Source organism: Salmo trutta, chromosome 23 (genome assembly GCF_901001165.1).
Source record: "Salmo trutta chromosome 23, fSalTru1.1, whole genome shotgun sequence".
Classification (NCBI taxonomy): domain Eukaryota; kingdom Metazoa; phylum Chordata; class Actinopteri; order Salmoniformes; family Salmonidae; genus Salmo; species Salmo trutta.
In genome coordinates this window covers 41985579-42011919 of record NC_042979.1, presented here as the reverse complement: position 1 = coordinate 42011919, position 26341 = coordinate 41985579, and the positions used below count along the sequence as shown (strand labels likewise).

Genomic DNA, 26341 nt, shown 5'->3' with positions numbered 1-26341 from the left:
CCCTGGGTCATGTTCATTAGGCACCAAACAGAAGATAACTATTTTTCCCCCCCCCCATGTCAGAGCCCTCCAGACCATGTGATCCCCTGTCCAGAGGAGCTTTACGTGTACAGTCCTCTGGGGATGGCCTTCAAAGTGACTGGAGGGGACGGAGGGGCCAAAAACCCAAGCATCGTCACTATGTAAGCGCTCAACCATCACCACTGATATTTGCTCCATAGATTAGTTGCATGGTGCTAAATCCCTGTACAAAATATCACACTGTACTCATCTTACCTCTTTACATCAAGTCGATAGGTTTACATGTAGGTTTATTATCTTACCTCTTTACATCAAGTTGGTAGGTTTACATGTAGGTTTATTATCTTACCTGTTTACATCAAGTTGGTAGGTTTATTATCTTACCTCTTTACGTCAAGTTGATAGGTTTACATGTACTGTAGCTGATCTAATTGTATGATTGCTCCAAATAACCATGGGGATTTTCTCCTCTTAGTTTTGCCATATGGAACACGATGATGGGGACATCTATACTCAGTATACCATGGGGGATAAAGCAGGTAATTCATCTATACTCAGTATACCATGGGGGATAAAGCAGGTAATTCATCTATACTCAGTATACCATGGGGGATAAAGCAGGTAATTCATCTATACTCAGTATACCATGGGGGATAAAGTAGGTAATTCATCTATACTCAGTATACCATGGGGGATAAAGCAGGTAATTCATCTATTCTCAGTATACCATGGGGGGATAAAGCAGGTAATTGATCTATACTCAGTATACCATGGGGGGAAGAAGCAGGTAATTCATCTATACTCAGTATACCATGGGGGGATAAAGCAGGTAATTCATCTATACTCAGTATACCATGGGGGGATGAAGCAGGTAATTCATCTATACTCAGTATACCATGGGGGGGGATAAAGCAGGTAATTCATCTATACTCAGTATACCATGGGGGGATGAAGCAGGTAATTCATCTATACTCAGTATACCATGGGGGGATAAAGCAGGTAATTCATCTATACTCAGTATACCATGGGGGGATAAAGCAGGTAATTCATCTATACTCAGTATACCATGGGGGATGAAGCAGGTAATTCATCTATACTCAGTATACCATGGGGGGATGAAGCAGGTAATCGGGATTCATTTCTCTATCCTAACTGAATAGTCATATTGCAAATCTACCATACAACACTGTAAGTAATAGCCCACATATTAGTCAATGTCTCCTTGGTAAGTGTTATTTAGCCTGATCCCAGATCTGTTTGTGCTGTCTTGCCAACTACTACTGATGTTGTCATAGTAAACATGGTTATACAGATCTGGGACCAGGCTAAAGTGTAATGTGTAGCCTACTCCCACTGACCTGTCTCTTCTCCTTGCAGGCAGGGTTCACGTTGGGCATCATTCTCCTGATCTCTATGGGTCTACTGACCCTCTACTGCTGTCTCAGAGTGCTCAAATCACCCAAGTCAATACGTAAGACCATCAGCAGTGACTTAAGTGTTTCCCCTACCCTTGTATATGTGGGACGGTGCCCCTCACATGTCTTTCTTTCACCTCCTGTCTAAAAGTGTTTAGAGCAGGGCTGTCACACATCCGGCCCACGGGCGGTTTGAGTAAAACAAATAATGATATATATTTTTTTACTATTTTATTAATTGACATTGAAAATAGTAAAACCATATATAAGCTATAGAAATGATAATGGATCTACATGTATAGTCTTCACTCTGTTCAGCTAGCTAACAGTCATGTCATCGAAACAAAGCTAGACAGTCAGGGAGCATCAAATTGAAGTGATGGGTAAGAGGCCTTTTTTTTTTTTGTGCAAATTTTACGGCAAGGAAATGTAATACATTCTAAGTGCATCACACCCGGACTTCGGTGAAGACTGAATGCGGCCCCAGGTCAAAAAGAGTTTAACACCCCTGTTTGAATTGTATTGCTTTCAATTGACAAGTCTGATGCCAGAAGGCCTGAATGTATTTATTTCAGCAACAGTTGTGATCGTATTAAATCTGTCACAAGTTTAGGTTAAAAAAAAAAGTTTTTGAATAGATAAGTGCCTGATTGTTGAGAGGTTAGTTATGTGACATGGGATGATTGACAGCCGTGTCCCCTCACATTGTGTAGAGTAGCTGTTGTCTGTAGAACATTGTAGAGTAGCAGTTGTCTGCAGTTGCCCAGTGTCGATGAGGCTGCTGTCACACCAGCATGCTACTGTTAGCACCTCGGGGCATGGTGCGCTGAGTAATGTCATAGCCAGGCAGTTTATCCCCGGTCACATGTGGGACAGTACTGTTTTACAAGCCTACAGTACATGTTCTATAACAGTGCATGAGGAAAATATTCAGACCCCTTCCTTTTTCCCACATTTTGTTACGTTTCAGCCTTAATCTAAAATGTATTAAATACTTTTTTTCCCTCATCTACACACAATACCCCATAATGATTAAACAAAAACTGGTTTTTAGAAATTTGTGCCAATTTTATAACAAATATAAAACAGGAATACCTATTTACATAAGTATTCAGACCCTTTGCTATGAGACTTGAAATTGAGCTCAAATGCATCCTGTTTCCATTGATCTTCCTTGCTGTTTCTACAACTTGATTGGAGTCCACCTGTGGTAAATTCAATTGATTGGACATGATTTGGAAAGGCACACACCTGTCTATAAAAGGTCCCACAGTTGACAGTGGATGTCAGAACAAAAACCAAGCCATGAAGTCAAAGGAATTGTCCGTAGAGCTCCGAGACAGGATTGTGTCGAAGGCACAGATCTGGGGAAAGATACCAAAACATTTCTGCAGCGTTGAAGGTCCCCAAGAACACAGTGGCCTCCATCATTCTTAAATAGAAGAAGTTTGGAACTACCAAGAATCTTCCTACAGCTGGCTGCCCGGCCAAACTGAGCAATCGAGAGAGAAGGGCCTTGGTCAGGGAGGTGACCAAGAGCCCGATGGTCACTCTGAAAGAGCTCTAGAGTTCCTCTGTAGAGATGGGAGAACCTTCCAGAAGAACAACCATCTGTTCAGCCCTCCACCAATCAGGCCTTTATGGTAGAGTGGCCAGACAGAAACCACTCCTCAGTTAAAGGCACATGACAGCCAACTTGGAGTTTGCCAAAAGGCACCTAAAGGACTCTGACCATGAGAAACAAGATTCTCTGGACTTCTGAAACCAAGATTGAACTCTTTGGCCTGACTGCCAAGCGTCACATCTGGAGGAAACCTGGCACCATCCCTACGGTGAAGCATGGTGGTGGCAGCATCATGCTGTGGGGATGTTTTTCAGCGCCAGTGACTGTGAGACTAGTCAGGATCGAGGGAAAGATGAACGTGCAAAGTACAGAGAGATCCTTGATGAAAACCTGCTTCAGAGCACTCGGGACCTCAGACTGGGGCAAAGGTTCACCTTCTAACAGGACAACCCTAAGCACACAACCAAGACAACGCAGGAGTAGTTTCGGGACAAGTCTCTGAATGTCCTTGAGTGGCCCAGCCAGAGCCTGGACTTGAACCCGATCGAACATCTCTGGAGAGACCTAAAATAGCTGTGCAGCGACGCTCCCCATCCACCCTGACAGAGCTTGAGAGGATCTGCAGACAAGAATGGGAGAAAATCCCCAAATACAGGCGTGCCAAGCTTGTAGCGTCATACGTGTGGCTGAAATTGCTGCTAAAGGTGCTTCAACAAAGTACTGAGTAAAAGATCTGAATACTTATGTAAATTTGATATTTCAATTTTTTTATTTGTAATAAATTTGCTAACATTTCTAAAAACCTGTTTTTGCTTTGTCATTATGGGGTATTGTGTGTAGATTGAGGGGATTTTTTTTTTTAAATTCCATTTTAGAATAAGGCTGTAACAAAATGTGGCAAAAGTCAAGGGGTCTGAATAATTTCCGAATGCACTGTATATCTGTATGCCAGAGGTACACGACCCTGGGGTGCGTTCAGTTCGTTTCAACGTTTGCTATATTACGGGGCGGTTTTTGCTGAATGATGCGTGTCCCCAAAACGGTGCACACCTTTCTTCAACAGCCTTTGAGGTACGTTTGCTCCTGTGTGGTGGGTGTGGCCTGATCAATATGGGTGTGACCATTTTGAAAATCGGACAACGCGTGCAGCACTCCATATGGTCACTTCCCTATGGGTTACCATAATCGCAACGTTCTTCAACTGGTCGTTCAGTACCGTTTCCGTTGAATTTGACGTTGCACACCGTACTGAACGCGACCCTGCTGCTTTTGTCTCTATAGCACTGAATGCTAAAATCACATAGTACCAGGGGACTGTTCAGGAGGGGGTGACTTTACTGAACTTTCAGATAGAAATGTATTGTGCAGATCAGGTATAAATGTTTATCATGTAGAATTGTGAGCCATGTCAGCTGTACACATTACTTTTCTACCTGTTGTGATTGTTTCACGCCATTGAACACCCTTGGTTAACCTGCAAGGCCAAGATGGTGAAACCCCTCCCCCCCCCCAAAAAAATAAAAACCTGAATGTGTGGGAAACCAGTAGACAGTGGCCCTCGGGGACCCTTTCATTGTCCACCCCTGTTACTGACTTTAAACACACATCCTATTTGTCTCCGTTTTTGCAGCGTACATCGACACGTCAGACTGGGAGTTCCCTGACGTGTGTAAATATTACTTTGGGAAGTTTGGCCAGTGGTCCAGTCTGGTGTTCTCCATGGTGTCACTCATTGGTGCTATGGTGGTCTACTGGGTCCTAATGTCCAACTTCCTCTTCAACACGGGCAAATTCATCTACAGTAAGTCATCCTATATAACTATAAATTAAATACATTTGTGTACTGTAATTCATATCCTCAATTATACAAAATATAACGTATAGTACAAATACTGTGATTTTTACAACCGAGTTTAGAGAACTATACAAACTTGATGTTATTTACGTTTTCAGAAGTAGAATTGAACCATCATTTAGTGTTTCACCAGTATTCACACACCAAAGGATTTCTAAAATGTTATCTTGCTCATCTTGAACTGTTGCTAATCTGTTTCTACCTTCTACAGACTATGCGCATAATGTCAGCATGTCAGATACAGAGTTTGGAACCAACGGGTCAGAAAGAGGTGAGACTCGTTCTTCATGTGTAATTTATGTATCACTATCCAATCTCCCATCAAGCCTTAACTTGTATTACATTATTGTTCCTATTTTGATATCCAACCATGCTGCAGTTGCACTATCAGATTACTTTAGTTCGCTCCGCTCTCCCATAGGCTGCTCTGGTTCGCTCCGCTCTCCCATAGGCTGCTCTGGTTCGCTCCGCTCTCCCATAGGCTGCTCTGGCTCGCTCCGCTCTCCCATAGGCTGCTCTGGCTCGCTCCGCTCTCCCATAGGCTGCTCTGGCTCGCTCCGCTCTCCCATAGGCTGCTCTGGCTCGCTCTGCTCTCCCATAGGCTGCTCTGGTTCGCTCTGCTCTCCCATAGGCTGCTCTGGTTCGCTCCGCTCTCCCATAGGCTGCTCTGCTTCGCTCCACTCTCCCATAGGCTGCTCTGTTTCGCTCCGCTCTCCCATAGACTGAGTCATGTAAATGACTGCCGCACACTGTGTATACTTGCAAAACAAACAACTTTTCACTTTCGTTTTTGAATCTTCTACGCATCTGTCTAGGTGTTCCATCACAATACGTTCAGATGTGCAAAAGTTTTTTGTTCTATAGTCACCATCCTCTAGCCTGGTCCCAGATCTGGTTGTGCTTTTGCCAACCATTGGCAAACTAAACTCTGTCCTAGAGTACCTCGCCCTGTCCTAGAGTACCGCACCCTCGCCCTGTCCTAGAGTACCGCACCCTCGCCCTGTCCTAGAGTACCGCACCCTCGCCCTGTCCTAGAGTACCGCACCCAGTGATCTGCCTGTTCCCTAACACCCATCTGCCTCCCCCAGTGATCTGCCCGTTCCCCGACACAGGGGACCACAAAGGGAACTGCAGCAGCGGCATCAGCGGCCTCTACCTGAACAACAACAACAACTACTACTACTATGGCAACGACACGTCAGACACAGCGGTGTTCGACCGCTGGTGGAGCAAGACCAACACCATCCCATTCTACCTCATTATCCTGCTGCTGCCGCTGCTCAACTTCCGCTCTGCCTCCTTCTTCGCCCGCTTCACCTTCCTGGGTAAGGACTGGAGGAACCGCCTATGCCAATGTTTCTCAATCCTGGTCCCGGGGACCCAAAGGGGTACACATTTTAGTTTCCTCCCCCTAGCACTACACACCTGACTCAAATAATCAACTCATCAAACCTTTGAGTAGAGGAATCAGGTGTGTCAAGGCAAAAACAGCGATGTCCCCAGGACCAGAATTAAGAGCTGGTCTATGCTAACTGAAGCTAAGTCCCAGTTCTTTTGCACTTTCCCTTTCATGGTTTAAAAGCATTGGTTAGGTGTAAGCATTAGAGTGAGTTTCCACCAAGGGACTGTTCAACTGTACACTTTGGGAGAAAGGTATACAATCTATGCATTTTATAAATTCATTATGTTTGTGAGGAGCTATTATGGATTTTCCCCAAGTTTTGTATTTTTATTGTCTAGCTATCGTTAATGAAAGCTCAGTTCAATGATATAACCTTTTTTGCCATGGCTAGTGAAAGTAGAAGTCATTTTTGCTCATGGTTGTCAATGAGGCACGCAAACAATGGCTTGACTCTGGAAAAAGCAGTCAGCTTTTTATTAAAGTGCAGTGAACGGGTTGACGTGAGTTATTGTTTGGTGACGTGCTGTGTGTCTCTGTTTTCTGGCTGCCTTGTACGACTTCTATTGCCTTATTGATCTCTACCCCCCCCCCAGGTACCATATCTGTGGTCTACCTTATCATCCTGGTCACACTGAAGGCTATTCGTCTGGGCTTTCACCTGGAGTTCCATTGGTTAGAATCCACTCAGTTCTACGTCCCAGGTAAATTATTATGACGACTATGATTTTAATTGTTTATGAAAAAAAGGTGGCAATGGTGATTATGATGTCATCGTTTACAAAAAAAGGTGGCAATGGTGATGGATGATGTAATTGTCTACAAATAGGTGCCGATAATGATGAGTTACGATGAGGCGGCCCAGTGATTTTCCACAACTTTGACCCCAAAATACCTTGGATATTCTCTGCCCATTAATCAACAATGCTATCTTAATCAGTGTTTGCAGACAGTTGGGCGGTCTCTTCCTGTTCAATTTGTATGTCTGGGGAGATTGATACCTTAGTTTGGGGTCAGGCCTTTACAAATCAATAGGATAACATGTCAAGTTTTTTAACTATGACAGACCCCTCCTTATTTGCTGTAAGTTAATTTATGCAACTAACTTGGTAACGTGTGTGTGTGTGTGTGTGTGTGTGTGTGTGTCCACCCCCCAGAGTTCAGGCTGCTGTTCCCTCAGCTGACTGGTGTTCTCACCCTGGCCTTCTTCATCCACAACTGCATCATCACCTTGATGAAGAGCAACAAGCACCAGGAGAACAACGTGAGTTAGTTGGCCACGCTAGTGGTTATGTCTCCATTACACCAGGAGAACAACGTGAGTTAGTTGGCCACGCTAGCGGTTATGTCTCCATTACACCAGGAGAACAACGTGAGTTAGTTGGCCAGTCAATGGACTGGCGCCCACATACCTTACTGACCTCCTGAACCCCCAACACTACCACCTGTTCACTGTGCTCCTCTGACCTCCTGAACCCCCAACACTACCACCTGTTCACTGTGCTCCTCTGACCTCCTGAACCCCCAACACTACCACCTGTTCACTGTGCTCCTCTGACCTCCTGAACCCCCAACACTACCACCTGTTCACTGTGCTCCTCTGACCTCCTGAACCCCCAACACTACCACCTGTTCACTGTGCTCCTCTGACCTCCTGAACCCCAACACTACCACCCGTTCACTGTGCTCCTCTGACCTCCTGGACCCCCAACACTACCACCTGTTCACTGTGCTCCTCTGACCTCCTGAACCCCCAACACTACCACCTGTTCACTGTGCTCCTCTGACCTCCTGAACCCCCAACACTACCACCTGTTCACTGTGCTCCTCTGACCTCCTGAACCCCAACACTACCACCCGTTCACTGTGCTCCTCTGACACTGACCCCCTGAACCCCAACACTACCACCTGTTCACTGTGCTCCCCTGACACTGACCTTCTGAACCACAACACTACCACCTGTTCACTGTGCTCCTCTGACCTCCTGAACCCCAACACTACCACCTGTTCACTGTGCTCCTCTGACCTCCTGAACCCCAACACTACCACCTGTTCACTGTGCTCCTCTGACCTCCTGAACCCCAACACTACCACCTGTTCACTGTGCTCCTCTGACCTCCTGAACCCCAACACTACCACCTGTTCACTGTGCTCCTCTGACCTTCTGAACCCCAACACTACCACCTGTTCACTGTGCTCCTCTGACCTCCTGAACCCCAACACTACCACCTGTTCACTGTGCTCCTCTGACCTCCTGAACCCCAACACTACCACCTGTTCACTGTGCTCCTCTGACACTGACCCCCTGAACCCCAACACTACCACCTGTTCACTGTGCTCCTCTGACCTCCTGAACCCCAACACTACCACCTGTTCACTGTGCTCCTCTGACCTCCTGAACCCCAACACTACCACCTGTTCACTGTGCTCCTCTGACCTCCTGAACCCCAACACTACCACCTGTTCACTGTGCTCCTCTGACCTCCTGAACCCCAACACTACCACCTGTTCACTGTGCTCCTCTGACCTCCTGAACCCCAACACTACCACCTGTTCACTGTGCTCCTCTGACACTGACCCCCTGAACCCCAACACTACCACCTGTTCACTGTGCTCCTCTGACCTCCTGAACCCCAACACTACCACCTGTTCACTGTGCTCCTCTGACACTGACCTCCTCACCAGGCACCAGGCTCCGCTCCATGGGAGACCAGGCTTTCAGCAGTGCAGCTCCCCAGCTCTGGACCTCCCTCCCTCTCCATGTCAGAACCTCACGATCCATACACATATTCTAGTCCACACTAAAGACACACCTCTTCACACAGGCTTACCCAGATTCTCTGTTGTCTTAGATTTTATCCTCCATCTTAGTTCACTTCCCTGGATAGTCTGTCATTATGTTTAGTGTTCTTTTTATATTCTTATTTTTAATGTGATTTTTATAGCTTTTTATCCTGCTGATTTTCTGGTATGTAAAGTGACTTTTAGTGTCGTGAAAAGTTCTTAAAATAACGTATTATTTACCTATATTACACCAGGCACTATCTCTAGCCATCAAACTACCGGAGACCATTTGAAAAATGTATTTTATGGTTGCTCACAATGTAAAGAGTGGGGATTCTTATTTATATATATATATATATATATATATATATATATATATATATATATATATATATATATATACTAAAGACCTTTGATTAATGTCTGTAAATGAAAACAGTCTACAAATGCAATTTATTATTTCCAATGGGTGAACAAGACATGACTGTTAGTGACTATGAGCTCAAAGTCCAAAGTTTAGCAGTGACGTGACCGCGCAGTAACCAATTGGAGGACGGATGGTCTTGCTAGATAGGCTAACAGCCAATGTGACGTTGTGCATGCTGTTTGGAAGATGCACCCACACAGAGAGAGCTTTACGATGCCTAACTGCTCTGTAGCGTTTGGTCTCACTGGGCCGTTAACCACTTCTTTTCTCCAACTACATTCAGTTTGAGACTGCTGGTGTTATGTATGACTAACCATTAACATTTGACCACACACATTTTTACCGTCTATTTTTATTTTTACTTTTTTGCTGAACAGGCTTCTTTTTTTTTTTTTTTTTACATTAGTCACACCGTGTCAGGGCTTTTTGTTCTGAAAACCACTGTTGAGAGAAAAGAAGTGGCTTGTCAGCATTACGGAGTAGACTAATCGTACGTCCCAAATGGGACCCTATTCCCTACTGCACTTTTGACCAGAGCCCGGTGCACTTCCCATTGTTCCATTAAGTCTGTGGCTGCAGTCTCTGTTTCCTGTTAATTTTAACTTACCTTTTTTTTTTCTCTTACCCACAACCCCCAGTATATTCACTCACTAGTCTCACTACCGTTACTATTGGAGGCAAACTTTAGACGCCTCGTGTGCTTGTCCTGACGATTTTGAGCAATTCCTTTACCTGATAAAATAGACTACAATTGTCTTCTTTGCCAAACTTTGAACTCTGGTGAGCATAACCTGGTCACCAACAGTGCTGTGAAGAATAGTCTGTTTGAGTGTGGTTTTGTTGCCCTTGAGCAAGGCACTTAACCCCTAACCTACTTTCTTCCTGCGGCTGACCCTGTGCTGCACCCAGCCTGTTGTGTGCGGGGGTTGAACACTGTCAGCATCAACAACAAAAAGTTTCCTTTGTATAATGAAGTAATAAAGATATCATTCAAATGTATTTATAAAGCCCTTCTTACATCAGCTGATGTCACAAAGTGCTGTACAGAAACCCAGTCTAAAACCCCAAACAGCAAGCAACTCAGGTGTATAAACATTCCATCTGTTGTCTATTGTGTTCTGTCATGAAATAAACTATGTTGTGTTGTGATTTCAGGTGCGGGACTTGTCTGTGGCCTACCTACTGGTGGGACTGACGTACCTATACGTGGGAGTGTTGATCTTTGCTGCGTTCCCCTCCCCTCCTCTGTCAAAAGACTGCATTGAACCAGTAAGGCTTTCACTTCACTTTTGAAGAGAGAGGGTTTTATGTACGTGCTAAATAACAGGAACTGGACAACACAAGTTAAACCTCCAAGACCTGGAGGAGAGCAGAGTGGATATTCCCCTCTTCTTTGACTTCACCTCTAGCAGTTATGTCTTAACTCTCATGTCTACGCTATATATACAACAGTATGTGGACACCCCTTCAAATTAGTGGATTCGGCTATTTCAGCCACATCCGTTGCTGACTGGTATATAAAATTGAGCACACAGCCACGCAATCTCCATAGACAAACATTGACAGTAGAATGGCCCGTACTAAAGAGCTCAGTGACTTTCAACGTGGCACTGTCAATATCTGCGCTGCTGGAGTTGCCCCGGTCAAATGTAAGTGCTGTTATTGTGAAGTGGAAATGTCTAGGAACAACTGGCTCAGCCGCGAAGTGTCGCAATGCCAAGCGTCAGCTGGACTGGTGTAAAGCTCGCTTCCATTGGACCCTGGAGCAGTGTAAATGCGTTCTCTGGAGTGATGTATCATGCATCCTCATCTGGAAGTCTGATGGACAAATCTGGGTTTGGCGGATGCCAGGAGAACGCTACCTGCCCGAATACACTGTGCCAACTGTATAGGATAATGATCTGGGGCTGTTTTTTATGGTTCGGGCAACGCCACTTAGTTCCAGTGAAGGGATATCTTAACGCTACAGCATACGTCATTCTATATGATTCTGTGCTTCTAACTTTGTGGCAACAATTTGGGGCCCTTCACTGTTTCAGCATGACCATGCCCCCGGGAACAAAGCGAGGTCAATAGAGAAATGGTTTGTCGAGATCTGTGTAGAAGAACTTGACTGGCCTGCACAGAGCCCTGATCTCAACCCCACCGAACACCTTTGGGAGGAATTGGAACGTCGACTGTGAACCAGGCCTAATCGCCCAACATCAGTGCCTGACCTCACTAATGCTCTTGTGGCTGAATGGAAGCAAGTCCCCACAGCAATGTTCCAACATCTAGTGGAAAGCCTTCCCAGAAGAGTGGAGGCTGTTAGTGTCAAAGGGGGGACCAACTCCATATTAATGCCTCTGATTTTGGAATGAGATGTTTGACGAGCAGGTGTCCACACACACTATATGACTACAAGTATCTGAGTTGGCTCCAGGGTGGTCTCCCGTAGGTACAGATCTAGGATCAGCTTCCCCTCCCCCAATCCTAACCATAACCATATAGTGGGGAAAATGCAAAGCTGGCCCAAGATCAGTGTCTAGGGGCAACTTCACCCTACTCCTTTAAGTTTGGGGTTATGAAATGACAGTTGCCACCCTTCTGACATTCTGTCTTTTGTCTGTTTACTACAGAACTTCCTGGATAACTTCCCCAGCAGTGACGTGCTGGTGTTTGTGGCACGGACCTGTCTGCTTTTCCAGATGACCACTGTCTACCCCCTGCTGGGCTACCTGGTGCGTGTCCAGATGATGAGCCAGGTCTTCGGCAAACACTACCCCAGGTAACAGCCACTCCCACCGGCCCTAGCCTTGTCCCATAGTGGATGAGAAACCCTACATCAGCGGTCCCCAACCTTTTTTGGGCCACGGACCGGTTTAATGTCAGACCAATATTTTCACGGACCGGCCTTTAAGGTGTGGCGGATAAATACACAAAATAAAATGATACGACCGGCATAAAAACTGTGGTATTTTTTAAAAAATATTATAATAATAAACGTGAATCCACTGTGTACTTGTATGCAACTTTATTAGCAGTGTCCTCGTAACATCGCACCAACAACATAACATGAGTAACACTCTCTGGTCGCTATGGTAACGTTTAAACATGCCTTAAAAATAAGATGCAACACAAAAACAAATGTATAGTGTATGGAAAAATACAACTCACCATAACGCTAAATCAGTGGGAGCCCTGAGCTTGTTTCTCTGCAACGAGACGGTCCCATCTAGGGGTAATGGGAGACAATGACACCCGAAGTGTGTTGCTTATGTCCAGTCTACTCCGTCATTTTGTTTTGGTTGCTGTCACTGCAGAAAATCCCGCTTCACACAAATAGGATGTCGGAAATGGCAACAGGGTTTTCAGTGCTGTTGTGGCGATCTCAGGGTATTCTGCCGTGACTTTAATCCATTCCCTGAGCCACTTAGTTATCACTTTTGCCTTATGGTAAGGTGCTCCATCATGCTGGAAAAGGCATTGTTCGTCACCAAACTGTTCCTGGATGGTTGGGAGAAGTTGCTCTCGGAGGATGTGTTGGTACCATTCTTTATTCATGGCTGTGTTCTTAGGCAAAATTGTGAGTGAGCCCACTCCCTTGGCTGAGAAGCAACCCTACACATGAATGGTCTCAGGATGCTTTACTGTTGGCATGACACAGGACTGATGGTAGCGCTCACCTTGTCTTCTCCGGACAAGCTTTTTTCCGGATGCCCAAAACAATCGGAAAGGGGATTCATCAGAGAAAATGACTTTACCCCAGTCCTCAGCAGTCCAATCCCTGTACCTTTTCCAGAATATCAGTCTGTCCCTGATGTTTTTCCTGGAGAGAAGTGGCTTCTTTGCTGCCCTTCTTTACACCAGGCCATCCTCCAAAAGTCTTCACCTCACTGTGCGTGCAGATGCACTCACACCTGCCCCGATCCTGCAGCTGAATCAACTTTAGGAGACGGTCCTGGCGCTTGCTGGACTTTCTTGGGCGCCCTGAAGCCTTCTTCACAACAATTGAACCGCTCTACTTGAAGTTCTTGACGATCCGATAAATAGTTGATTTAGGTGCAATCTAACTGGCAGCAATATCCTTGCCTATGAAGCCCTTTTTGTGCAAAGCAATGATGACGGCACGTGTTTCCTTGCAGGTAACCATGGTTGACAGAGGAAGAACAAGCACCACCCTCCTTTTGAAGCTTCCAGTCTATTATTCGAACTCAATCAGCATGACAGAGTGAACTCCAGCCTTGTCCTCGTCAACACTCACACCTGTGTTAACGAGAGAATCACTGACATGATGTCAGCTGGTCCTTTTGTGGCAGGGCTGAAATGCAGTGGAATTTTTTTTTTGGGGGGGGGGGGATTCAGTTCATTTGCATGGCAAAGAGGGACTTTGCAATTAATTGCAATTCATCTGATCACTCTTCATAACATTCTGGAGTATATGCAAATTGCCATCATACAAACGGAGGCAGCAGACTTTGTGAAAATGTATATTTGTGTCATTCTCAAAACTTTTGGCTACGACTGTACATACATCATTTAGACACACACATTCAGCTCCAGTTCAGAGAGGCCCACCTCCGTGAGATCATCAGCAGCAGATTTGAATTTAGAATGGTAAATGAATGTGTTTAAAGATGCACATTCCTACCCTTTTAAGATAGATGTGAGGGGGGAAAAAAATGGCTCTAAATACTTTGCTCAGCTGTCAATCTTTATAACACAATGTAAAATACAATGATATATATATATATATATATATATATATATATATATATATATATATATATATATATATATATATATATATATATATATATATATATATATATATATGAAAAGTCAGGGAAGGAGGACATTGCTTTTAAAAACGCAGATTTATTTTAATTACAACATCTAACGGTACGAGGCATTGGCCTATGGCAGTTCTAGTGTGAAAAGGTGATGTTTCTCAGTTGCAGTCTTTACCCCAGCTAATGTACCCCTCATTGGAAGAGGGGCCAGTCTTGTGTGTTGAAGCTTTAATGGTTAAAACAAGCTTTCTACAAAATGTTACAATTCTTCATCTCTTTATCCCCTAGTTTCTTCCACGTTTTCACTCTGAACATTTTCATCGTTGGCACTGGTGTCTGCATGGCGAAGTATTACCCCAACATTGGCTCCATTATAAGGTAAGATGGCTGCTAAGATAGGTAAATGAGAAATTATGAAGATTTTTGTTGATAAAGAGAACCAAAAACAAGGTATTCCTTGCAAATGGAAAATAAAAATGTAGGGCAAAATCCTTGAGATATTGGTATTGAAATTATCTTTCAAATTCCTCCATTGACATTAATGCACGATTGACACTAACATTTTATTTTCACACACGCTTAGCCCATAGTCTCACAGTAAAATAACGCCCCCTCTTTGAATTTAAACCTTCTCTTGCTCAGTCCATATAGATCTGTTCTCTCTGTTTCAACTCCCAGGTACTCAGGGGCGACGTGTGGCCTGGCCCTGGTCTTTGTCTTCCCCTCTCTAGTCCACATGATCTCCCAGAAGCGTAGAGGGGAGCTCAGCTGGCCCTCGGCCATCTTCCACAGCCTCCTCATTGTCCTGGGCGTGGCCAATGTGGCAGGACAGTTCTTCATGTAGTTATGCCACTACTTGGTTGGTCTGTCCCTCAATGAAGCTGGGTCGTGTTCATTAGTCACCAAATGGAAGAAAATGGACAGAAACAGGGAGGTGGGACGACTTGGACTTGTCCATTATGAAATGCTAATTTTAGTTTTCCGACGCAAAATGTTTCAACTTTCTGTTGAGTGCCCTGATGATTACGACCCGGCACAAGCCTTTTGTATACATTGTGTACGGTTCAGAGAGATGCAGGAGACGGCATACAGTGTCCAACTCTCATGGTCTGGTTTGCACAGGGAGCAGTCTCTGGGGAATCTCTGGGGAAGCTGTCTTTCTACTTTAACTGCACGTTCTCTTCTTTTAGTGGGAGTTTCATGTCAATTTAGATTGCTTCTTTGGATGTTTTACGTTAGTTTTGCTCCCTCCACAAACATGTTAACCCTAATCATTCTGACTTTTTTTTTTAAGGGCATTGACTTTCACCTCAGAACTGTCCTCCTTCAACATGATGGTGCAGAAATGTTTTAGGTTATTTTATGTTGATTTAATTATTTGTTTTTTTTGGTAGTTCAGTAGGACTGAGCTAGCCTTGCACAGCCTTGTTCTCATGTACTGTTCTGATAACTAATCTTTTGTTATTTCCTCTTTTTAGGTTGATTTATTTGGGGGTTTCCATTGTAGTTTGAACAATTTAAGCACTGTTCTCATCAGCGTAAAATACACTCATATTTAATTTTTTGTTTAAATGCAATTAATATGTAGAACACAGTAGAAGCAACCCAATTTAATAATTTGATTATAAATAATGTGTGCGTAGCTTGCTTCAAAGTAGAACAGTGCAACGGTAAGAAGTCTGTGGGAGAGTTATCAATAGATAATCATGTGATCAGACTTTCTGCAGCATAATTCCCCAGAGAGTGAAGCATTTGACTGAGAAATGTTACTGAATGATTCCCTTAAACATTTTCCCCTCCCTCCCATTCTCACCTCTCTGTTTGAACACTATACATTCTATATAGTATATATTATTCTGGGAAAATGCACAAATCATGTCCTGTATTCATTGTATGTTTTTGAGGGGGAGGGGAAATCTGGATGGAATTATTTGACGTGTAAAAGCAGGGAAGCGATTTATTGTGGTGACTGTTTTAGGCCTTTTGAATTTTCTTGGCCCATGTGGATATTTGGGTGGGATTAGGGAGTTCATTTGTTCCCTGGCTCATAAAGGGAAATACCACTCAAAACTATTTTCATATTTGTTTCATTAGTCCATTGTTGATACGGTCCAATAATGTTTTACGTCAGCAATCAAGTTTAAGATAAAATTATTTTGAAAGTTGTATCTTAAACTTGATTGCTGACGTAAAACATTTTGGGACCGTATCAACAGTAGACTAATGAAACAAATATGAAAATAGTTTGTGGTATTTTTCCTTAAATGTATTACATTGTTATTGTAAGGTAAAGTTGCCCCGAGATGCTGATCTTGGGTGAGTTCTGTATTTTCCCCACTAGGATTTGGAAAGCTTATCCTAGGGTAAACCTCATAATGTTCATCTGCCATAGTGGAGCACCAACCGTATACTTGAACAAATGGAAGCTAACTCTGTTATGAACTTTTTGTTGTTGTTGCTACATACAGTTCTTCTCTCTAATTCTTCAGAGAAACTGCACCTTAATGTTATCGGATGGATAAAGGGATTGTGTAGGGGGTGGTGTAATGGAGTGTACGTTCACTAAATGTTGCTTGTCATACAAAAGCTGGCCTCATTCTTTGGTAAGTAATATATGTTAGCAATTCCAGTTCGAGTTATGGTGTTTTTAATGGCAATTATATTCACAGGGGGTTCTAAATGTGTGTGTGTGTGTGTGTGTGTGTGTGTGGTTGTCTGCAATTACAGAATGAAGAGAGGAATAATGATAAGTAATTAAAATACTATTAGGATATAGTAATAAACAATATTACAATGAAGTAACAAACTGCTATTGGAATCATTTATAACCCATGATGGTTATAAATGCACCATTGATTTACAAAGGAAACGGCAACTAAAAAGGTCCACAAGGGAGCAGACTTATAGAAACAGGCCAAATAGCCTTCAGCATGAGGAATGACAACGAAGCCAGTCTTAGCATACAAGCTAGCAATTCTGTCTCCATATTAACATACAAGTTATAGCTAAATAACTAGTGGAGAAATGTACATAAGCACATGGACAGAGTATTCACCGTAAAGCACATGAAAATAATACCTCACTGTAAAATACTTTGCGTGTCCGCAGTTATAACAAAGTAACTGTATACATGTGCTCTAAAGAGCTCGCCAGCTTGTAGTCCTAAAAGCGTAAATTAGTTACCTCTGGTTCGTTTGGCCATACCAATAGGGATTTGGGATAAACGCAGAAAAATAAGGTCTGAGGTTAACACCGGTTTAGTAGATCTTCAAATCAAATTTATTTATATAGCCCTTCTTATATCAGCTGATATCTCAAAGTGCTGTACAGGTAGGTCTGGGACAGGTAGCGGGTCTGGTGAACAGGTCAGGGTTCCACAGCTGCAGGCAGAACAGTTGGAACTAGAGAGAGAGACCTTTAGGAATTATGAAGCCTTAATGCTTTTTTAATTACATAAATGCTTCAAAATTCACAAAACGTTACATTAGTTGATGAAGATTCTCGTAGAAAAAACGTGTGACCTCCTTAGCCTGTGAATACTATAGAGTTTATCCAAAAACCCTACAGAAATGAAATTCCCCATAGGCTTTGACCAACGAGCCATGGTGGCATTTGTGCCTCTCTACATAGTGCATTTGGAAAGTATTCAAACCCTTTGACTTTTTACACATTGTTACATTACAGCCTTATTCTAAAAATGATTAAATGTTAAAAACTGGCCTTAATCTATACACAATACCCCAGAATGGCAAAAAGGAAATAGATTTTTAGAAATTTTAGCTACTGTATTAAAAATAAACACTTTATTTACATAAGTATTCAGACCCTTTGCTATGAGACTCAAAATTGAGCTCAGGTGCATCCTGTTTCCATTGATCATCCTTGAGATGTTTCTACAACTTGGAGTCCATCTGTGGTAAATTCAATTGATTGGACATGATTTGGAAAGGCACACACCTGTCTATATAAGATCCCACAGTTGACAGTGCATGTCAGAGCCATGAGGTTGAAGAAATTGGAAGAACCTTCCAGAAGTACAACCATCTCTGCAGCACTCACCACTCAGGCCTTTATGGTAGAGTGGCCAGATGGAAGCCACTGCTCATTGGAAGAACCTTCCAGAAGTACAACCATCTCTGCAGCATTCCACCACTCAGGCCTTTATGGTAGAGTGGCCAGATGGAAGCCACTCTTCAGTAAAAGGCACATGACAGCCTGCTTGGAGTTTGCCAGAAGGCACCTAAAGGACTCAGACCATGAGAAACAAGATTCTCTTGTCTGATGAAACCAATATTGAACTCTTTGGCCTGAATGCCAAGCGTCATGTCTGGAAGAAACCCTACGGCGAAGCGTGGTGGCAGCATAATGCTGGGACTGTGAGACTAGTCAGGATCGAGGGAAAGATGAATGTGCAAAGTACAGAGAGTTCCTTGATGAAAACCTGCTCCAGAGCACTCAGGACCTCAGACTGGGGCAAAGGTTCACCTTCCAACAGGACGACTTTATTTTACTTTTTTTTAGGGAGGTAAGGCAATAAATAGGCCATAGAGGCGAAATAATAATTACAATTTAGCATTAACACTGGAGTGATAGATGTGCAGATGATGATGTGCAAGTAGAGATACTGGGGTGCAAAAGAGCAAGATGGTTAGTTATATGGGGATGAGGCAGTTGGGTGTGCAATTTACAGATTGGCTGTGTACAGGTACTGTGATTGGTAAACTGCTCTGACAGCTGATGCTCATTAAAGTTAGAGAGGGAGATATAAGACGCCAGCTTCAGTGATTTTTGCATTTCGTTCCAGTCATTGGCAGCAGAGAACTGGAAGGAAAGGCGGCCAAAGGAGGTGTTGGCATTGGATGACCAGTGAAATATACCTGCTGGAGCGCGTGCTATGGTAAGGTGGGGCTTTACCTAGCGAAGTCGAGGATTGGTAGGATCGTCAGTTTTACGAAGGTATGTTTAGCAGCATAAGTGAAGGAGGCTTTGTTGCAAAATAGGAAGCCGATTCTAGATGTAATTTTAGATTGGAGATGCTTAATGTGAGTCTAGAAGGAGAGTTTAGTCTAACCAGACACCCAGGTATTTGTAGTTGTCCACATATTCTAGGTCAGAACCGTCCAGAGTAGTGATGCTAGTCGGGTGGGAGGGTGCGGGCAGCAATCGGTTGAAGAGCATGCACTTAGTTTTACTAGCGTTTAAGAGCAGTTGGAGGCCACGGAAGGAGAGTTGTATGGCATTGAAGCTCGTTTGGAGGTTTGTTAGCAGAGTGTCCAAAGAAGGGCCAGATGTATACAGAATGGTGTCGTCTGCGTAGAGGTGGCTCAGAGAATCACCAGCAGCAAGAGCGACATCATTGATGTATACAGAGAAGAGAGTCGGCCCGAGAATTGAACCCTGTGGCACCCCCATAGAGACTGCCAGAGGTCCAGACAACAGGCCCTCCGATTTGACACACTGAACTCTGAGAAGTAGTTGGTGAACCAGGCGAGGCAGTCATTTGAGAAGCCAAGGCTATTGAGTCTGCCGATAAGAATGCGGTGATTGACAGTCGAAAGCCTTGGCCAGGTCGATGAAAATGGCTGCACAGTAATGTCTCTTATTGATGGAGGTTATGATGTCGTTTAGGACCTTGAGCGTGGCTGAGGTGCACCCATGACCAGCTCTGAAACCAGATTACATAGCGGAGAAGGTACGGTGGGATTCGAAATGGTCGGTAATCTGTTTAACTTGGCTTTCGAAGACAGGGTAGGATAGATATAGGTCTGTAGCAGTTTGGGTCGAGAGTGTCCCCCCCCTTTGAAGAGGGGGATGACCGCGGCAGCTTTCCAATCTTTGGGAATCTCAGACGACACGAAAGAGAGGTTGAACAGGCTAGTAATAGGGGTTGCAACAATTTCGGCAGATAATTTTAGAGAGGGTCCAGATTGTCTAACCCGGCTGATTTGTAGGGGTCCAGATTTTGCCGCTCTTGCAGAACATCAGCTATCTGGATTTGGGTGAAGGAGAAATGGTGGGGGCTTTGGCGGGTTGCTGTGGAGGGTGCCGGGCAGTTGACCGGGGTAGGGGTAGCCAGGTGGAAAGCATGGCCAGCCGTAGAGAAATGCTTATAGAAATTCTCAATTATATTGGATTTGTCGGTGGTAAGTGTTTCCTAGCCTCAGAGCAGTGGCAGCTGGGAGGAGGTGCTCTTATTCTCCATGGACTTTACAGTGTCCCAGAAGTTTTTTGAGTTAGTACTACAGGATGCAAATTTCTGTTTGAAAAAGCTAGCCTCAGCTTTTCTAACTGCCTGTGTATATTTGTTCCTAACTTCCCTGAAAAGTTGCATATCACGGGTGCTATTCGATGCTAATGCAGAACGCCACAGGATGTTTTTGTGCTGGTCAAGGGCAGACAGGTCTGGAGTGAACCAAGGACTATATCTATTCCTAGTTCAATATTTTTGTGGGGCATGCTTATTTAAGATGGTGAGGAAGGCACTTTTAAAGAATATCCAGGCATCATCTACTGACGGGATGAGGTCAATGTCATTCCAGGATACCCCGGCCAGGTCGATTAGAAAGGACTGCTCGCAGAAATGTTTTAGGGAGCGTTTGACAGTGATGAGGGGTGGTCGTTTGGTCGCAGACCCATTACGGATGCAGGCAATGAGGCAGTGATCGCTAAGATCTTAATTGAAAACAGCAGAGGTGTATTTGGAGGGCGAGTTAGTTAGGATGACATCTATGAGGTTGCCCGTGTTTACGGATTTGGGGTTGTACCTGGTAGGTTCATTGATAATTTGTGTGAGATTGAGGGCATCAAGTTTAGATTGTAGGATGGCCGGTCATACCCGAGAAGACGTTAGGCTGTAATCGCTGCCAAAGGTTCTTCAACAAAGTACAGGAGTAAAGGGTCTGAATACTTATGGAAAATGTGATGTAAAAAAAATATACATTTGCAGAAATTTCAAACCTGTTTTTTTCTTTGTCATTATGGGGTATTGTGTGTAGATTGAGGGGTGGGGGAAAGCATTTAATAAATGTTAGCCTTATTCTAAGGTGATAAAATGTGGAAAAAGTCACGGTGCCTAAATACTTTCCGAATGCACTGTATAAGCAATTACTGGGCATGATGCCATCACCTGCAAATCAATTAGCTGACAAATGGAAAAAGGGCACTTTTGAATGGTAAGGCAATAGCAACCGACTGTAGACGAAAGTAGGAGGGAAGGCGGGAGAGGTGCATCGGCAACAGCCGAAAGTTGGACACTAATGTGGTTTTCCAACAGCAAGGCTCAGATCAACATGGCAGTGTTGCCATAGTTTATAAATGTTTTTCTTTATAATGTCGAAATAAACATAGCTTCAACCCCCATGTAACACACTCAAACTGAAATCGTGTGTACATTGTACAATCACATCCGTGAGAGACCATCAAATAGCACATTTGTATATATCCACTGTTTGTTCCTGTTTCAGTCATGTCTTTGGTCACACTGGTGTCATGACGTTGCCCTCTTTGGGTACTGCAAGCACCATCCCCCTCTCTATACTCCTGACACCAGGCTCTGTAAGAGATGTCGTAAATTCCTGGAGGAGATCCTCTCATGGCCACAGTATAGAGAGCGAGTTTCATAGAGAGAACAAAAAAAAAATCTTCCACCTCACAGAACTGGAGAACTGAACAACATTTATGTTCTGGAGAAGGTATAAAAGATCGGTGAAGAATCCAGCTACGAACTGGTCCGTTTGGTACAATTTTGTGAAACTCATGACAATACAGCCAGATTACCATAACGCTGTTTATACAATAGCCTCAGCTATGAGGCTTACATCTAATTGTTGTATAAAATGAATGAGTGGGGATGGAACTGTTTGAAATTGAGTCATGTGATTTTGGACTGTTTAATGAAGGAAACTCCAATTCCCTTTGGAGTTTAACTAAATCAGAGGACCGCCCATGAGCACAGTTATGGTCTGGTGTCATGGGACAGGCCCTTTTCTGCTCTTCTGAATAAAACCCCCACCTGGGTTTTCACACTTCAGACCAGCTTACCTTGATAACGAGAGGGCCGAGGTTTGAGACGAGACCGAGTTTACCTCAATTACGAGATGGCTAAAGGTTGCAGACCAGCTTACCACGAGAGGGCCAAGGTTTGAGTAGAGACCATAAACCTGAGTTTGAGTAGATTGCTGAACTTTTAACCATACCACGTGGTTGAACTCTTAGACTATCGATACCGACAGAATAAGAACAAGTCTTTGATATTAATTTCTAGTCTGCTGCTAGGAATTCGGTATCATTGAACGAAGACCGACAACCCCCGAAACATCTATGCTATAACGACATGAATGAATGTCACTCTGAACTATCCATTCTAACCACGACAGAGCGGACAAACTCTCCAACAGAAACAAACTTTAACAGAGATCCCAACGACACACTGAGCGTAAATAAATATATATATATATATATATATATAAATGATTGCAATTATTCCCGAATGAGTGAGCGTTCATATGCAAAGGATTAGCATTTCAATTGTTAGAATTATCAACTCTGTCGTGCCTTCTCAGCTGACCCCCCCCTCCCCTTTTGTCTAACAAGCCGCCATGCCGGTTTAGCCCACTAGGGCACATTCTCCTATCATTTCCTTGTAACCATATCTGTTTGTTATGCATTTCTGTGAATTACCTAGTTAGTAAATAAATGATTTAAGACAATTGATGTATGGATGACTCCTAGTGAAGACTGGGTTCGTGCAGATAACCAACAATTTATGACGTTTGGAATGAGACTAACGTGAGGTAAATAATTCATAAATTGGAAGACTAATTGATCAGATATTAAAATATTAGGAAAATGATCACTTTGTAATCTGAATATTTTCCTTGGTGCCCCGACTTCCTAGTTAATTACAGTTACATGATTAATCAGTTTAATCGGGTACTAATAATTACAGAGAGTATTTAATAAATAAGTCTTCAGTTTTAAAGATGCCAAAGACACGACACTGGTGTGGGTCAAACAAAAACACCCCAATGATAGGTTGGTTGGCAACAGAGCTTCCCACAATGCAGGTGATGGCTGTAGGATGAAGTTGGTGAAGAGCAGCTGCAGAAACTTGCTGTCGACTGCAGCAGCGATACTGGATATTATGGGCTTGTTCATCATTGCAGGTGACTGCCGACTTACTGATCTACAAAGAACCTTGCATCGTAAATAAACAAGTCATTATTATTTTGTCAGTCAGTCGGTCACAATTTACATAGGATACATTAGAGTTCTGATCTTCTCGAACAAGTCCAATGACAAGATACTCGTCTCAACCCTCAATGGGATTTGTTGTCCACAGAGCAGAACGGTGGGCTGTCAAGCTCCTGCCTATTCCTCTTTGGATTGATGGATACATGTCGCTATTTGATGAGGGGTGTTGACGTCGACCGCCTGTATTCAATGGAGAGTAAGACGCTATGCTAGCCTCATGAATATGCATAGACCGTCTTGAAATTAACAGAGACAACTCCGTTAGTGTTATTTCTCCAGGATGTCACGTGCATCACACTTATCAGTGCATTACGACACTTCTATTAGAACAAATGAACCTTATGCATCAAAATAGAAATTCATTTTTATCTTGATTAGATTCAACACTTATTGTGCCCCCCCATAGAAAAACTCTTCACTTTAATAATGAATGATCTGCTTAACGTGGACAGATTTTGGGCGGAGTAAACCCTCTGGCTTCACCTCTTCCTCTCAGACTGCAGTCAATTTATTGACCTTTTGATCACATGATTTTTAGCAAGTTTAAATAAGGCAACACACTTTCAAATGTGACTTGACAAAAATTCTGCTCGAACACACCCAAAAACTAGACTACCTAGGTGTGCTAAAGTAGAAAACATAACACAATATACAACAAGGCAACTGTAAACATGTTGTCCATCACGAATGATATCATCCCCCCCCCCCCCCATATGACAGACGGATTAATATCCATAGTCCCACCTCCGATTTCATTGTGTGAGACCATAACAATGTTTTAGCTTCCACCTGAAAATAGAAATAAGATAAATTAAGGACAGAGCCCTCCACACAACCTCTACAATCAGTCTTGTGAGAGAGAAAGAGCTTGGGGACAGTTTTGTAAGTAAGTTCTGTCTCCTATGACTGCTGGGTGAATCACTGAAAACATAAAGGCTACAGTAAACATGTCCCCCATGAATGATGCAGCACCTCCCTTGGGCCAATCAGTGTAATGCCAGATCTCTATGGCAAGAAGCATCATTCACCCAAGTTTTGTCGAAATGCGTGCCAGTGGTGTCTGAGATATCGTGTGGGTTAGCTAGACACACATCCCTGAGCATGTGTGCCAGATTTCAGCACTCTGAGTCAAATCGATCAAGAGATATAAACATGTGCCAGTTATAGTGCCACCACGTGGTCGATATGAATGTTCTTACATATGTTGAGTCTTGACAGTGTTTGCAATGTGTACCAAATTGTGTTCCAATACAAATATTCTTGTGCCAGACCACACCCGCATGAATGTTTATTGGTCAATAGCAGCTATGTTTAAGGTACTAGTCTGGAAAATATTGCCTTGAGACCTTTGTCCATAGACCCCACAAAGTTTTGTGCAAATTGTTTTTTCAGTGTCAGAAGAGTAGCTTTTCACACGTTCTCACAAAATTCTAAATTGCGGAAAATCCATCATGGCGGACCTTATGGGTGACTGAGGCAAATTTGTTCCTTGTGAGAGGGACCTATATACCAAATTTCATGACTTTAAGTCAAAACAGACTGACTTTAATTGTAATTTCATTCGTTATAGCGCCACCATCTGGCCAATCAGTGTAATTTTGTAAATGACTGCTCTCTATGGCAAGACGCATCATTCACCCAAGTTTGGTCAAAATCGTGCCAGTGGTGTCCGAGATATCGCGTGTGACTAAAGGACGGATGGAGACAGATACAGTCCCCTCCCCAATTTCATCGTGGGGGAAAATGAAGTTAACATGCACTATGATAAAGGTACTTACTGTTGTATTAACATGTACAATGTTTTATCGGTAAAGAAACAAAGGCAAGATGCGCCAGGGGGAATTGCGCTGATGCATTCAAGTTCGTCAGAAAAAAAAAGAGAAATCGACAGAAGAAAGTTAATTTGTAGTTCTAAACATATTTAGGGTGTTTTTTACTTTTTGTCTCTCCCACAACGTTATTCCTCTCTCCTACAGCGTCCATCACAATTACATGCACATGGCCAATTATGCAAATTAGGTGATGGCGTCATTTAGCGACTTCTAGGACAGCCAATAGCTACTTTCCTTACTGAAGAGTTGGCAACACTGCTCTGGTCAACTCATAGGAAACAAGCTACTCTGGTGAATGTTCCTCCTTTAATAAAGTTAGATCAAAGTTGAATCAATTTCTGCAAGAGCACAATGACGGTACTCTGCAAACCATAACCCAATATAACAGCATATAGCGTAGGCTGAATGGGATCAAACCTCAACAGCACGTGCCACTAGGAGAAAATGTGCTTTGAAACTAAACATGTAGATTATTCTACAGCTTGCTAATACTATCTGGTCTAAAAATTCACTCACTTTACATAATTCAAAACAACACTGGAGGCTACTTTGAAACTGTAGCCTATAACTCAAATTGGAGGGCCTACTGTCTGGACCTCTGGCAGTCTCTATGGGGGTACCACAGGGTTCAATTCTTGGGCCAACTCTTTTCTCTGTATACATAAATGATGTCGCTCTTGCTGCTGGTGAATCTCTGATCCACCTCTACGCAGACGACACCATTCTGTATACTTCTGGCCCTTCTTTGGACACTGTGTTAACAACCCTCCAGACGAGCTTCAATGCCATTCAACTCTCCTTCCGTGGTCTCCAACTGCTCCTAAACACAAGTAAAACTAAATGCATGCTCTTCAACCGATCGCTGCCTGCACCTGCCCGCCCATCCAGCATAACTTCTCTGGACGGTTCTAACTTAGAATTTGTGGACAACTACAAATACCTAGGTGTCTGGTTAGACTGTAAACTGTCCTTCCAGACTCACATCAATCATCTCCAATCCAAAGTGAAATCTAGAATTGG

General features: G+C 43.4%; 1 protein-coding gene across 2 annotated transcripts in view; it reads left to right on the top strand.

The window, feature by feature from the left end:
- Positions 1 to 17035, top strand: part of slc38a9 (solute carrier family 38 member 9) — a 30495-nt gene extending 13460 nt beyond the window's left edge. The window contains exons 4-15 of one of the 2 annotated variants that reach the window (XM_029710373.1): positions 64 to 182; positions 497 to 560; positions 1399 to 1492; positions 4631 to 4801; positions 5067 to 5126; positions 5944 to 6180; positions 6851 to 6958; positions 7412 to 7518; positions 10621 to 10734; positions 12084 to 12232; positions 14526 to 14615; positions 14916 to 17035. In XM_029710373.1, the coding sequence (XP_029566233.1) occupies positions 64 to 182; positions 497 to 560; positions 1399 to 1492; positions 4631 to 4801; positions 5067 to 5126; positions 5944 to 6180; positions 6851 to 6958; positions 7412 to 7518; positions 10621 to 10734; positions 12084 to 12232; positions 14526 to 14615; positions 14916 to 15081 (1479 nt within the window). In that variant the 3' untranslated portion in view covers positions 15082 to 17035. The remainder of the gene's footprint in view (positions 1 to 63; positions 183 to 496; positions 561 to 1398; positions 1493 to 4630; positions 4802 to 5066; positions 5127 to 5943; positions 6181 to 6850; positions 6959 to 7411; positions 7519 to 10620; positions 10735 to 12083; positions 12233 to 14525; positions 14616 to 14915) is intronic. The other variant, XM_029710374.1, reaches the window with a different exon arrangement.
- Positions 17036 to 26341: the final 9306 nt, after the last annotated feature.